The sequence below is a fragment of the Sprattus sprattus genome, assembly GCF_963457725.1.
Source record: "Sprattus sprattus genome assembly, chromosome: 5".
NCBI classification, from domain to species: Eukaryota; Metazoa; Chordata; class Actinopteri; order Clupeiformes; family Clupeidae; genus Sprattus; species Sprattus sprattus.
In genome coordinates this window covers 45,001-60,000 of record NC_137924.1, presented here as the reverse complement: position 1 = coordinate 60,000, position 15,000 = coordinate 45,001, and the positions used below count along the sequence as shown (strand labels likewise).

At 48.3% G+C, this 15,000-nt stretch overlaps 3 protein-coding genes across 5 annotated transcripts in view; 2 read left to right on the top strand and 1 right to left on the bottom strand.

Moving 5' to 3' along the window:
• rsph1 (radial spoke head component 1) overlaps positions 1 to 690 on the top strand; it is a gene marked incomplete at its 5' end in the record, with an annotated part of 3,839 nt that extends 3,149 nt beyond the window's left edge. The window contains 1 exon segment of the mRNA XM_080838331.1: positions 575 to 690. Within this exon segment, the coding sequence (XP_080694457.1) occupies positions 575 to 624 (50 nt within the window). The 3' untranslated portion in view covers positions 625 to 690.
• Positions 691 to 1,417: 727 nt separating this feature from the next.
• On the bottom strand, positions 1,418 to 4,398 carry hdac3 (histone deacetylase 3). The gene is made up of 2 exons (XM_080838459.1): positions 3,577 to 4,398; positions 1,418 to 2,603 (listed from the first exon to the last, which is right to left on the bottom strand). Exons 1-2 carry the CDS (start codon positions 4,300 to 4,302, stop codon positions 2,043 to 2,045), a joined length of 1,287 nt encoding a protein of 428 aa, XP_080694585.1. The 5' UTR covers positions 4,303 to 4,398; the 3' UTR covers positions 1,418 to 2,042.
• A 933-nt stretch (positions 4,399 to 5,331) lies between these two features.
• Positions 5,332 to 15,000, top strand: part of rrp1 (ribosomal RNA processing 1) — a 21,354-nt gene continuing 11,685 nt past the window's right edge. For all 3 annotated transcript variants that reach the window (XM_080838403.1, XM_080838402.1, XM_080838401.1), the window contains exons 1-4: positions 5,332 to 5,459; positions 5,845 to 5,927; positions 14,641 to 14,698; positions 14,972 to 15,000. The exon at positions 14,972 to 15,000 is cut by the window's right edge and continues 57 nt beyond it. In XM_080838403.1, the coding sequence (XP_080694529.1) occupies positions 5,333 to 5,459; positions 5,845 to 5,927; positions 14,641 to 14,698; positions 14,972 to 15,000 (297 nt within the window). In that variant the 5' untranslated portion in view covers position 5,332. The remainder of the gene's footprint in view (positions 5,460 to 5,844; positions 5,928 to 14,640; positions 14,699 to 14,971) is intronic.

The window sequence follows — 15,000 nt, the reverse complement described above, 5'->3', positions numbered from 1 at the left end:
CGCACGTGTGTGTTTGTGTGTGTGTGTGTGTGCGCACGTGTGTGTGTGTGTGTGTGTGCGCACGTGTGTGTGTGGGTGTGTGTGTGTGCACGTGTGTGGAGCCCAGTCAAAGAGAGCACAGGTGTGTGTGTGTGTGTTTGCGCACGTGTGTGTGTGTGTGTGCGCACGTGTGTGTGTGTGTGTGCGCACGTGTGTGTGTGTGTGTGCGCACGTGTGTGTGTGTGTGTGCGCACGTGTGTGTGTGTGTGTGTGCGCACGTGTGTGTGTGTGTGTGTGCGCACGTGTGTGTGTGTGTGTGCGCACGTGTGTGTGTGTGTGTGCGCACGTGTGTGTGTGTGTGTGTGCGCACGTGTGTGTGTGTGTGTGCGCACGTGTGTGTGTGTGTGTGCGCACGTGTGTGTGTGTGTGTGTGCGCACGTGTGTGTGTGTGTGTGTGCGCACGTGTGTGTGTGTGTGTGTGCGCACGTGTGTGTGTGTGTGTGTGCGCACGTGTGTGTGTGTGTGTGTGCGCACGTGTGTGTGTGCATGCGTATGTGTGTGAGGTTAACTACTCATCTTTTTTTTTTCTTTTCAGAAGGGCAAATTGAGGGGCTGAAAGAACTGAAGACACAAGAGGTCAACTGACCTTCCAAAGACCTCCATACACACACTGACACACACACACACACACACTGACGTACACACACACACTGACACACACAGATGTCTTTTTCACACTGGAATGTAAATTAAAGGCTGCAGTCTACTCAGTTTCATAATCTATGGCTGTTGTGTGTGTCACAGAAAGACATGATGGAGTGTGTGTGTGTTTGTGTCTCACAGAAAGATGATTGAGTGTGTGTGTTTGTGTGTGTAAGGGGAAAAGATGAAGAAGTGTGTGTGTGTCTCAGAGAAAGAGAGGATGGAGTGTGTGTTAGAGAAAAAGATGATATAGTGTGTGTGTGTGTGAAAAGGTGGGCAACCATTGGGCTTGCATGTGTTGTTTCATTTGAAACATGACTGCTGTGTCATGGGGGAAGATCAGTGTTGTCTCACTGACATTTAAGATGAAGTTTTTTAATCTCGTCCTTGCATCTCTGCGTGTGTGTGTGAATGTGTGTGAGAGACATGTTGGCCAAATGCAATTATGTGTTGGTGTGTGTGAGAGATGTTGGACAGGTGCATCTCTGTGTGTGTGTGTGTGAGAGATATGTTGGCCAGGTACATCTGTGTGTGTGTGAGAGATGTTGGCCAGGTGCATCTGTGTGTTGGTGTGTGTGTGTGTGAGAGATATGTAAGCCAGTTGCGCGTGTGTGTGTGTGTGTGTGTGTTATCTCTGGGTGAACTACTAGTACCATTCCCCATCAGGGCAGCATCTTGAAGGAAGAAAATCCATCTGCTGTGATGCTTTTATTTAAAAACATGTAAATCCCTCATATTGCGTTTACTCCTATATGCACAACAGGGTCAGACTGACACACACAAACATCAAGAATACAAAGATAAAAAATGAACAGTTAATACATCTTGATTACACAGCCTGCAGCAGGGGTGTTGTGGCTAAAATGTAGATTGTGTGTGTACATATGTGCACTGTGAGTTATGAGCGCACGTATGTGCACGTGTGTGTGTGTGTGTGTGTGTGTGTGTCTCTGTGTGTGTGTGCATATGTGCACTGTGAGTTATGAGTTATGAGTGAGCGCACGTGTGTGTGTGTGTGTGTGTGTCTGTGTGTTATATCTGATTTCACACAGGCTACTTCGATTTGTTGGCCAACTCTCCCTCTAACTGGGCCAAGTGGAAGAGCAACACCCACAGGCACTAGTATCTCATTGATGTAGAAACACTTTAATATGAGTGAATATACTTAGTCCCAGTCATAGGGTTAGATCGCTTCAGGTGTGTGTGTGTGTGTGTCGTAGGGTTAGTCTCAGTCCCAGCTGTTTTGAGTCCTGGGGCCGGGGGTCAGCTGGGGTCAGGTCAGGTCCGTGTGAGTGTGTGTGTGTGTGTGTGTGTGGAAGGAGGTCTGGTGAGGTCACACCAGGCGGACTCCCAGCAGGACACTAAATCTCCACGTCGCTCTCCTTGTCGTTGTCATGGTCACCGTCGTAGTACTCGCTGCTTGGCTCCGGCCGTGAGTAGTTCTCCTCCGAGGCTCGCTCGTCCGCGTCCGGCTCGTCCGTGCGCTCGTAGCTCAGGATGTCCGCCGGCACGTCGTGGATCTGCACGCTCGGCGCGTGGTTCAGCATCTTCAGGTTCTCGAACACCGTCTGCCGGATCTGCTCCAGGTACTGCCGGGAGTTCTGGTTCTCGATGCGGGTGCTGACGTCCGGGTGCAGGGTGAAGTCCGGCGCGAAGTACTCGAAGTACTCGCTGTAGGGCAGCTCGTCGCTGATTGGCTCGTCCACCAGCAGGGACGTCTCGTAGGTCCAGCAGCGAGCCACGTTGCGTACCGTGTAGCCGCCGCCGCCGAGGACCAGCAGCGGGATCTTGAAGCTCTTGACGAACTCCACGCACTCTCCGTGGCCGCGGATGCTGAGGTTGAAGCAGCCCAGACGGTCGCAGCCCAGCGAGTCGGCGCCGCACTGAAGAACGATGCAGGTAGGCTGGTAGAAGTCTACCACCTGTTGGCAGAGAGAGAGAGGTTACACACACACTCACACACACACACACACACTGGCAGAGAGAGAGAGAGGTTACACACACACACACACACACTGGCAGAGAGAGAGAGAGAGAGAGAGAGAGAGAGAGAGCACTGCAGCACGATGCAGGTGGGCTGGTAGAAGTCTACCACCTGTTGGCAGAGAGAGAGAGTGGTTACACACACACTCACACACACACACACACACACACACACACTGCAGCACGATGCAGGTGGGCTGGTAGAAGTCTACCACCTGTTGGCAGAGAGAGAGAGAGAGAGGTTTCACACACACACACAAACACACACACACACACACACACACACACACACACACACACACTGGCAGAGAGAGAGAGAGAGCACTGCAGAACGATGCAGGTAGGCTGGTAGAAGTCTACCACCTGTTGGCAGAGAGAGAGAGAGGTTACACACACACACACACACACACTAACACACTGGCAGAGAGGCAGAGAGAGAGAGCACTGCAGAACGATGCAGGTGGGCTGGTAGAAGTCTACCATCTGTTAGTTCAGGACTCTGGTGCTGCATGTAAGTACATTTATTAGACAAACAACAACAATTGCAATGGGGCTCCCCTCCCAGGACAAGGCTGAAAGTGAAGCAATGATAAACCCATGTCACAAGGTTTATATTGTCAGAAGTTTAGCTTTCAGCAGGGATAAACCACGTAGTGAATTTCTCACGTCCGAGTCTCCCTGTCCTGCAAGGATGACAGTTTTGCACAAGGTCGGAAGAAGCACAGTTCCCTTCTTATCACCTCTGGTCTAAACATGCTCTTGTACATATGCAGACTAAGTGGCACCTAATAAAGTTACACACATACCGAAAAGACATAACCACATGATTCACATAAGGTTATTAATAATACAAGGCACTTGATTATTATATTCTTAAGACATTAACAGTGTTTGGAAATAATCTGCATCAACCTGCTTGATGACGGGCTGGAACAGCTGCCGGTAGCTCTGGTCGTCGATGCCGTCGCGCAGCGGCACGTTCAGGCAGTAGTAGCGCCCGCTCTCCGCCCCCACCTCGTACATGTCCCCGGTCCCCGGGAAGAAGTAGTTCCCGTACTTGTGGAAGGAGACGGTCATGACTCGGTCGGTGAGGTAGAACGCCTCCTGAACACCGTCGCCATGGTGAATGTCAATGTCAATGTAGAGCACTCTAGGGTGGTACTTCAGAAGCTCCAGGATGCTGATGACGATGTCATTCACATAACAGAAACCTGAAGCCTCGAACTTCTTGGCGTGGTGGAGCCCGCCAGCCCAGTTTATGGCGATGTCACAGATCTTATGGTTGAGCTGAGTGGCCCCTTGGAGAGAGGCCCCCGTGTATCGCGAGCAGAACTCAAACAGGCCCGGGAAAACGGGGCAGTCATCTCCCACATTGAATGTGTTGAGACTCTTTGTGAAGCCCTGCATGTTATTCGGACTAACCTTCTGAAGAAAGTCGATGTAATCCTCTGAGTGGAAGCGACACATGTCATGTTGCGAGGCTTTATAGGGCTTGAAAACCATCATCTTCTTGTACAATCCATAATGCAAAACGAGACTGTGGGTCAGGGAGAGGCGGTGAGGTTTCATTGGATGGCCCGCGCCATAGTGGAAATTCCCGACATCGGGATCGTAAAAGTAGGCTGTTCTGTTGGACATTGTGCGGTATAATTATCAAGGATTTAAAAAATAAAATTCGACTTTCTTTCCCAGCTTTGAAGTGATGAGTGGCGCCTTCAGTTCTTTCACCGAGCTGTCGCCATTATTAAGCTCTTCCTCAACTACACCGCTGTGAAATCGACGATATCAACAACTCAGTAATATGGCCGCCAAAACATGTCGTCAAAATAAAAGACCTCTCTTCTTCTCTGAATAGTGGTTAAAGGAAAAGGGGGCTGATAAATTCACCACTTCACTCTCTACTTGACACAGGACTGTTCTATGGGGATAGGTAACAAATGTATAGAGAGTGTGTTTTATTGCTTGCCTTTTATTTAAGATAATAGAGATAACAAGATAATGACAGACACACTTGGCATTTCTCGGTGTACTTGAAGGATCCTAACTTATTTTGATATGTGCACTGCTTCGGTTCCGCTTTCTAAATTGCTTATTGCCATGCATTTCATATCGCTTCTTCTTTTGCTTAGTGTCTACGGTACCAGAGCGTCTCTGATGGCCCCCAGCCTGCCCTAGCCTACCACCGATCGCTAGTTCTTCTTCTGTGATATTCAATAATGACTGTGATGACCAATGCAATTATATATATGTATCGCCATCGTCTGGATCGGGCCTATATCAGCGTGTATCAGCCCCGCATCTTCAAGACTTTAGATGTATCGACTTATTGGCCTTTTTTAAAATGTCAGAATCCCTTGACAGGTCTTCTTTTCCTACACCTTTCTTTGTGTCCCTTAAAAATGTTCCAGGAACTTACAATCGTGTACTCCAGTGACACACGTATGTCATTATCAAATAGCTACATGTACACTTTTTATACAAAGATGACTATCTTCGCCCTGGTAAATTATAAGATTGTAAAATAAGATATTTTGCTTTTTTCTCTGTCAAGTAAAAGGAAATTCTCTGCTGCCCCCCCCCCCCCAGAACTGACGTCATCAAGTTGCGTCGCTGAAAGAAGTGACGTAGAAAACGCGCCACTGGTGTTCTCTCCACGTGAAGATTCAACATGGCGCACGAACAGGAGCCCGAAGTGCTTCTGGCGCAGAGATTAGCGGCAAACGAGAGGACTGTGAGAACCAAAGCCTTTAAAAAGCTCCGGAAATACGTGAGGTCGCGCTCACAAATACCCGGAGGTACGAAAACATAATTATCCAACTTCTGTCTTAATCCAAGTGTGTCGCATGAGGTTCTGAGCCCGCTATGAGAAGCCATGCCGCCCCGTGTGGATGTGTGGTTCTCTGGGTGCTGTTATTGTGTGTGTGTTGGATGTGTGGTTCTCTGGGTGCTGTTATTGTGTGTGTTCGGATGTGTCTTTCTCGGTGTGCACTTCCTTTACCTATGACGGGGTGGAGATGACGGCGTTGATTAAATGAACCAAGTGATTCGTGAACGTAATGTAGAAGACTGGCTAACTGATTTAGCTTCGCATGTTACCATCGACTCATGTGAGCACGCCACTCGCTCAGTATTCTATTTCCCGGCTTCTAAGTGTGTGTGTGTGTGTGCCCGGGACATTAGGTGGCTTCACTGAGGACGAGTTGCTGAAGATATGGAAAGGACTCTTCTACTGTCTGTGGATGCAGGACAAACCACAGCTGCAGGTGAGTGTGTGTGTGTGTGTGTGTGTGTGTGTGTGTGTGTGTCTCTCTTCTACTGTCTGTGGATGCAGGACAAACCACAGCTGCAGGTGAGTGTGTGTGTGTGTGTGTGTGTGTGTGTGTGTGTGTCTTCTACTGTCTGTGGATGCAGGACAAACCACAGCTGCAGGTGAGTGTGTGTGTGTGTGTGTGTGTGTGTGTGTGTGTGTCTCTTCTACTGTCTGTGGATGCAGGACAAACCACAGCTGCAGGTGAGTGTGTGTGTGTGTGTGTGTGTGTGTGTCTCTCTTCTACTGTCTGTGGATGCAGGACAAACCACAGCTGCAGGTGAGTGTGTGTGTGTGTGTGTGTGTGTGAGTGTGTGTGTGTGTGTCTCTTCTACTGTCTGTGGATGCAGGACAAAGCAGTGCTTCTGGTGTGTGTGTGTGTGTGTGTGTTAGGGCTGGGCGGTATATCGATATTTGAGGTATATCGATATTTTTAAAAACGAGATATGGAATGAGACGCTATCGTCAACATCGATATAATTTAATTTCCGTTTAAAGTACAGCACATTTGTTCCGAATAACAGCCATTTCGAGCCGCGGCTGCCGTCTACCTACTCTGCTTCTGTCTCCCGCTCTGCCAGTGCCTCCGGCTCACACGCACAACCAGCCCCGCCCCCACTCACGTCACTTTTTTAAAATCCCCTACAGCGCGAAAATAATTTTCTGTTATGTTTTAAGTTACATTTAATTCAATTAAATAACATCACACAACGTGTGGCTTTGACTGAAACGTTGCAGATGCGTCTTTCTGTCATGGGCCAAATAAAGACTGGCAGGCAACTCATGCGCGACTGCGCTTTCGCTGGCTACATCGACACGTAGGCCCGATTACCTCCAATGTCAAATGAACGGACGGTAAAGATCCCTATGGCGAGGCTACGTGCAGTTTCGGTAGGTCGGGACGATTTATGAATTTGCCTATTTTAATGCAGCTGCCGTCACGTAAGTTAATGGTTATGCTGCGACTCATTGAAAATCTTGGTTACACTCTGCACCGCCCGTTGTCTCACCAGGATTGCGAACTTTGCAACTTGCTGCAGCTGCTTGGTCGGTCTCTTCCTCTCTAACTTGATCAGGCATAGTACGGTTTAAGTAGCATCACTGCTAATGTTTGTTAGTTAGCAAGTAGGCTATCTGTGGCTGACACCTGACTGACAGATACATTGTTGACGCACACTTTGTTGCGAATTGTACATACATGTGATTTAAATAGGCTAAAAGGTTACATAGTGTATGACATAGATGATAAATATTGACACTTACCAGTAACACAGTTCGTCAGCCGTCAGTTTTAATACAAGTTGACCAGACTACTTGCTATGAAAGATGTGAAGCACAAAAACCGTTGCAAATGACAGCAGTCAATTAACTTTACGTGGGTGTTAATCAAATAATCAACGAACTTTTTGGAACATTCTGAAGAGCTGTATAATTTGATGAGATACGTTAATGTCATCACAAAACTATAAAAGGCACATCAGCAACTTGCGTGATTCTTTTCATGTAGGTAGACTGATTAATTTAACAAATTTAGGATTGAGAACAAGCACAGCGACGTCACTGAAAAAGAGAGCACAGAATGCGGAGTTGGAGCGTGCCAACGGCAACTATGTTATTATTGCGTCAAAAAATATCGATATTTATCTTATATCGACATTTTGCTTGAAAATATCGAGATATGACTTTTGGTCCATATCGCCCAGCCCTAGTGTGTGTGTGTGTGTGTGTGTGTGTGTGTGTGTGTGTGTGTGTGTGTGTGTGTGTGTGTGTTTGAGTCAGACAGTGAAAGGCTGAGTATAATGCGTTAACACGACATAGACAGGTTGAGCTGTTGTGCACATGGGACTTGTTTCTTATGCGCATGGAATGTGTGTGTGTGCGTGTGTGCTTATTGTATAATGACTGTCTTGTGTGTGTGCTTATTGTATAATGACTGTCTTGTGTGTGTGCTTATTGTATAATGTGTGTGTGTGTGTGTGTGTGTGTGTGTGTGCTTATTGTATAATGACTGTCTTGTATGTGTGCTTATTGTATAATGTGTGTGTGTGTGTGTGTGTGTGTGCTTATTGTATAATGTGTGTGTGTGTGTGTGTGTGTGCTTATTGTATAATGTGTGTGTGTGTGTGTGTGTGTGTGCTTATTGTATAATGACTGTCTTGTATGTGTGCTTATTGTATAATGTGTGTGTGTGTTACGGCCCACCTTGGGCACTAAACAAAGAATTGAGGTCCAGGCGAGAGGTAGAGTTAACCAGGGGTATTTATTAATTCCCGCACAAGACCAAAAGACCCGAAGGCCAAAAAAGGTAAGCTCTCACGCAGGAGAGCGAATTTGAAAAGGTTTAACGGAGGCGGTGGCGAAGCCGAGACCAGACACGCAATCCTTCCGTTGGTGGTTGAGAGAGAGAGTTCAGGTGGGAACTGGGCTCTTAAATAGGGAACGCCAGGTGCGCCTGATACACAGCAATCAGCCTGGAAAAGACGGACAAAAAGGGTGAAAGCAATAACTGCCCCAGCAGGGGGTGCTAAAAATAAACCGCAAAAATATGAGCGTCCGTAACACCCTCTCACCGAAATGGTGGCTCTAGCCAACATAAATTAGCTGCAGGTACAGGAGGAATACATCCCCATTCAAACACACAAGTTTTAGATGTTCACAAAAATTAGACGTTTACCCGGGACACTTTCCCGGCATGTCACGTAAGGACGGTTTAATTAAAGAGAATAAACCCAAATGGCCATAACCAAAGCCTAGACATCACAAGAGAGGAAGCAAAAAGAAATAACCCCTTCCCTCAACCTAATGCCCACGAGATAATGCATCAGCCAAGATGTTATCTGCCCCGCGCACATGCACTATCTCGAGGTCGTATGGCTGGAGGATAAGGCTCCAACGCATAAGGCGTTGGTTAGAGTTGCGCATTTTGTTGAGGAAGCGCAACGGGTCGTGGTCACTGTAGACCGTGATGGGATACGACGACGAGCCGAGGTAAACCTCGAACTGTTGGATTGCGAGGACGAGGCTAAGTGCTTCCTTTTCAATAGTAGAATAAACTCGCTGATGTTGATTAAACTTTCGAGAAAAGTAGCACACGGGATGCTCGACATCGTCAGGACCACGTTGAAGGAGGACAGCGCCCGCACCTACGTCACTCGCATCGACCGCGATGTTAAAGGGTCGACTGAAGTCGGGGGCTAGCAATACGGGTGCGGAAATGAGAAGACCCTTTACGGTCTCGAACGCACATTGACACATTTTAGACCACACAAACGGAACCTTAGGACTGAGTAAGTCAGTTAGAGGCGAGACTACGGACGAAAAGTTTTGGCAAAAGCTACGGTAGTATCCTACCATTCCTAAGAACCGCCTCAGACCGCGTCGGTCATCAGGCGCAGGGAACCCCAGGATAGCTGAAACTTTAGCCTCCACTGGCCTAACCTCACCCCCACCAACTACATGGCCTAAGTAGGTAATCTTTGCTTTCGCGAACTCGCATTTTGCTAAGTTCAGTGTGAGATTCGCATCGGAAAACCGCTGGAACAGCTCACGCATTTGACTCATGTGTAGCGACCATGTCTGACTGTACAACACGATGTCATCAAGATAGGCTTCACAACCAGACATGCCACTTAACACAATATTCACGAGCCTCTGGAAGGTCGCAGGAGCGTTTCGCATTCCGAACGCCATGACGCGATAACTTAGGAATGCGTCGGGAGTTACAAACGCGGAGATTTCTCTGGCGCGCGCGGTTAACGGGACTTGCCAGTAACCTTTAAGCATGTCGAACTTACTGACATAGACAGCAGCCCCCACCCTGTCTACACAGTCATCCGCACGAGGCAGAGGGAAACAATCTGGCCTAGTTACAGAATTAACTCGACGATAGTCCGTGCAGAAGCGCAGAGAACCATCTGATTTACCTACGAGCAAGCAAGGGGAACTCCAGGCACTAGTGCTGGGTTCAGCTATGTTATGGCTCAACATGTACTCGACTTCACGTTGCAGAAGTGCCCTTTTCGTTGGGTTAACCCGATAGGGATGTTGTTTTATCGGCGGAGTTGACCCAACATCGATGTCATGCTCGAGCACATTCGTTTGCGACGGTACGTCACCGAAAAGATTTCCGAAAGCACATATAAGCCGCTGGACATCCTCACTCTCACTAGGCGACAGATATGACAAAAACTCTGGGAGTTTTGCAAGCATTTCAGAGTTGCTAAGCCTGCCCACAGGGACAGACCTACTCGGGTCTGTTATGTCATCTTCTTCGGTTCCCACCAAAGACGACAACATAACAGGTGTTACTTTAGGAGGCGGAGGATCCGGGTTCAGGACCCCGGAGAGCGCCGCAGTATCGCTTTCTCGCTCGAAGTACGGTTTTAGCATGTTTACATGACACATACGGGAGCTTTGGCGTCGATCCGGTGTTTGGATCACATAATCACGATCAGACACTTTCCGTTCGACGGTGTATGGACCGCTAAAACGAGATTGCAAGGAGGAACCAGGGACGGGGAGCAACACGAGCACCTTGTCACCCGGCTTAAACACGCGTTCTTTCGCTTTGACGTCGTACCAACTTTTCATTTTTGATTGCGCACCTCGGAGGTGCGTTTTCGCCATTTCACGCGCAGTAAACAAACGTGACCGAATGTCACCGACGTGATCTAGCACACTTCGGGGGTTGGACTCACTTAACCAGGCCTCTTTGAGAACGGCCAGCGGGCCGCGGGGCGTGTGGCAGAACACCAGCTCAGCCGGGCTGAAACCAGTGGACTCCTGGACCACTTCTCTCGAAGCCAGTAGCAACCAGGGAACTCCCTCCTCCCAGCTCGCCCCTAGTTCAAGACAGTAAGCCTTGAGCATTGACTTAAACGTTTGGTGATACCTCTCCAATGCTCCCTGGCTTTCGGGATGGAATGCACTGGAAACGTTGTGCTCGATCTTGAGCTGTTTGAGAACTCGGGCGAAAACACGAGAAGTAAAGTTAGTTCCCCTGTCGCTTTGTACCACCCTGGGCAGTCCGACGAGCGAAAAGGACTTAATCATGGCTTGCACCACGGCTCTAGTTGTTATTTTCCGCAGAGGCACGGCCTCCGGAAAGCGGGTATTAGCACACATAATAGTGAACAGATAGAGGTAACCACTAGTGGAACGTGGGAGAGGACCTACGCAATCGATGATTATGTGCTCAAATGGATCATTGATCACAGGGATCGGAAACAGCGGAGCGGGAGGAATCTTTTGATTCGGCTTGCCTATGAGCTGACAAATATGGCACGTTTTACAGAAATGCCGAACGTCTCTCTTAAGTCCAGGCCAATGAAAAAGACGCAGGACGCGATCATATGTCTTAGTGACACCTAAGTGTCCTGCAGCAGCGTCGTGGGCTAATTTGAGTATTTCCCCTCGATAACCAGTAGGCACGACGATTTACGACACTACCTGCCAATCATCTGGGACGTTGCGAGGCTTCCATTTTCGCATCAGAACCCCGTCGCGAAAGAAGTAGCCTTGAGGCTGCGACACAAGATCAAGGGAAGGATAAGCCGACGCAATAGACGAAGCGAGCGTAACATCCTTCGTTTGGGCTTCAACCAATTCCGCTCTGGAAATCGGAACTTTAGCAGTTTGAGTCAACTGATGACTTTTCGTATCACCGCTTACAGTAGACGGCACAGACTGAGGAATGTTAGATTTAACAGTTACTTTTGACGGGGCCAAATTGAGATCTGCCAGAAAGGTGTTCTGTAAATCATCAAAGACATTGGCACCGGTCGCGTCTGTTTGCTTGGACATCAAACGGGTGATAGCGCAAGACGGGAAAACACTCGGGAACAGTTTACCGCACTCGTCCCGGTTAGAGGACAGTGGTACAGAAACGACCTCGGGTAACTTAACAGACTTTCCCCAAATATCCCCACCCGCAATATCGTTGCCGAGAAGGAAATCGATGCCTGGCACTGGCAAAGACGGTCGTACTCCCACTACGACGCAGTCGGAGACAAGGTCAGACTCGAGCTGGATTTTGTGAAGAGGAACTGGAATGAAAGTCATACCAATACCACGTACCAATACGCTACTCCCTAGTGCAGTCTTGTTAGATAAGGGCAGTACTCCCTCTAGTAGCATCGATTGGCTAGCGCCTGTATCGCGAAGAATCCTGACAGGTTTTGGTTTACCGCTGCCTAAAAGCGAAACGTAGCCCAAGCGCACGAATGGCTTGTAACCCTCCGACTGATCACTCTCGACACCCTTGCTCGCAGACGGTAAAGTTTTTCGCTCAGTGACAATCAACCCTGTACCCTTGGCGTTTCTCCTTTTGAGGGTCAGACAGTCCACCACTAGGTGACCAGGTTTCTTGCAGTAATTGCACTTAACGTCGGAGCTCGGACTCTGGAAACGATCAGTTTGGCGTGGGCTACCCCCAGACAGCGAGCTTACCCTGTGCGAGGTCTCAGTCTTCCGCAGCCGGTCGCGCATCCCTACTTTATGCGTGAGCACGAACTCGTCCGCTAAAACAGCGGCTTTCTCAAGGGTCGTAGCTCTTTGTTCGTTGACATACATAGCGACGGTGTCGGGGAGACAGTTTTTAAATTCCTCGATCAGGACTAGCTGACAGAGTTGCTCGTAATCACCCACATTCTGTGCAGCGCACCATCGTTTAAAAAGCTGCTCTTTCTCTCGAGCGAATTCCACGAAAGTCTGTTTATCGGCTTTGCGAAAGTCTCTGAAGCGCAACCGATAGGCTTCGGGTACTAGCTCATACGCTCGCAGGATGGCGCTTTTTACTCCCTCATAGTCTGCACTCTGTTCTACCGAAAGTGATGAGTAGACCTGCTGTGCCCTCCCTACCAACACACATTGGAGGAGGAGCGGCCAAGCAAACCTGGGCCAAGACAACGAAGTCGCGACGCGCTCGAAGTGGACAAAGTAACGGTCCACTTCCCGTTCGCTGAACGGAGGGACCAGTTTAATATGTTTTGCAACATCGAACGCCTGATGCATGGGAAATTCGAAGCCTTCCCTTCTAGCATCCAGTTGTAATTTAGCAATTTCATAGTGCGAGGCGAGCTCTTCCTTACGAGCGCGAAACCGCAACTCCTCCTTCTGAACTTCTAACTCCTCTAGCTCTTTACGCAGTCGCAGCTCTTGCATTGTGTGGTCGTGATCCTGCTTGCTACGAACGGGAGTTTTAGAAGCTACCCGAGTTTTCGGAGTTTTCGGAGTTGCGAGAGCAGTAGTTTTTGGAGTTGGAGGTTCGCCTCCGACAGCTCCAGTGGGCGGTACCTCGGACGCATCATCCGACCCCTCCGGATCCTCAAGTGGTTCATCTAATCTAGGAATGATATCTTCCTCAACTAGACCAATAATTAAGGCACTCAACGTGGAATGCTTTTTACGCCGTACATCGTAATTAAGAGTAATACTATAATGAGCGGCTACCTCGACCAGCTGATCCTTCGTTAACTGTTTCAGTAACGCCACATCAGGTTTCTCAATAAACTCTTTTACAGACGCCATCACGTACACTGAATTACCTTATACAAAAATATGATTTAACCTTAGGTTAGACCAATGCTCTCTAGAAGTGCGCCCGCAAACGACACACGGGAAATCTAAACGATTTCGGAAGCAGCCCGTAGCTACTGAATTAAGCAAAGCTTAAGGAAGTGGCGTTAAAACCACTGGTGAAGTGTACCGCAAATCAAGCTATGGTGAAACTTGACAAAGCAGCGCACAACACAACACTGCAGAGCAATGTAACGCAGTCGTCACACAAAAATGCAACGCTCAAAAACCCCTTAACAAAGCGCTACCAAGGGCAACGCGGAAATTTTACAACAAAGCGTAAAACACGCAAAAAGTCAGTCAAGTCACAGCAACAAATATCAGAACACGCAGTGTAACCAGAACAGTGCATTTAACCGGATCAGCAGAGTTCCCCCTCCCTAAACTGGAAACTCTATACCTGAACCTAGTCTTCTGGCCGTACTGAGCTCGAGGCCTCGAAAGCCCCCTCCTCAGATATTGCCCGAAAAAAGGTGGAAAAACAGGTCGGTCTTCCTGTAGAACTCTACTTAAACGGGATGCACTTACCTTGTTCCGTACACTCGCAAAAATCTATATAAGTCACGACGAGACGAGACTAGAAAAGGCCGAATTCAAAAATCTTATGACAACTAAGTCAGAAGACACGGATTGAGCCCCCAATCAATTCCTGTTACGGCCCACCTTGGGCACTAAACAAAGAATTGAGGTCCAGGCGAGAGGTAGAGTTAACCAGGGGTATTTATTAATTCCCGCACAAGACCAAAAGACCCGAAGGCCAAAAAAGGTAAGCTCTCACGCAGGAGAGCGAATTTGAAAAGAGGAGACGGAGGCGGTGGCGAAGCCGAGACCAGACACGCAATCCTTCCGTTGGTGGTTGAGAGAGAGAGCTCAGGTGGGAACTGGGCTCTTAAATAGGGAACGCCAGGTGCGCCTGATACACAGCAATCAGCCTGGAAAAGACGGACAAAAAGGGTGAAAGCAATAACTGCCCCAGCAGGGGGTGCTAAAAATAAACCGCAAAAATATGAGCGTCCGTAACAGTGTGTGTGTGTGTGTGTGTGTGTGTGTGTGTGCTTATTGTATAATGACTGTCTTGTGTGTGTGCTTAACAGGAGGAGTTATCAGAACAGATTTCTGGCCTGTTGCTTAGTTTCCAGAGCACAGACACACGTAAGTATCATGCCACGCTTACTACAGGCTAGTGTGATTGTCACTGTGTGTGTGTGTGTGTGTGTGTGTGTGTGTGTGTGTCTGTCATCGTGTGTGTCACTACTCCCATATATAGAGCTCTCATTTTAAGGGTTCAAACTTTTCCAATTAAATAGTTATTAGTTTATTTTGTGTGTGGCACTGCTGAATGAAATGGGCTCTCTTTTGTGCAGAGTTGTGTCTGTGTGTGTGTGTGTGTCACTGCTGAATACAAATATTCTTTATTTTGTGCAGAGCTGTTGTTTGTAGAGACGTTTCTGAAG

Bases quoted from the DNA above. Each gene is read 5' to 3' on its own strand.
- hdac3 (XM_080838459.1), bottom strand. From the start codon at position 4,302: ATGTCCAACAGAACAGCCTACTTTTACGATCCCGATGTCGGGAATTTC. The intron at 2,604-3,576 runs GTTGATGCAGAT...CTCTGCCAACAG, and splicing joins TCCAGCCCGTCATCAAGCAG to GTGGTAGACTTCTACCAGCC.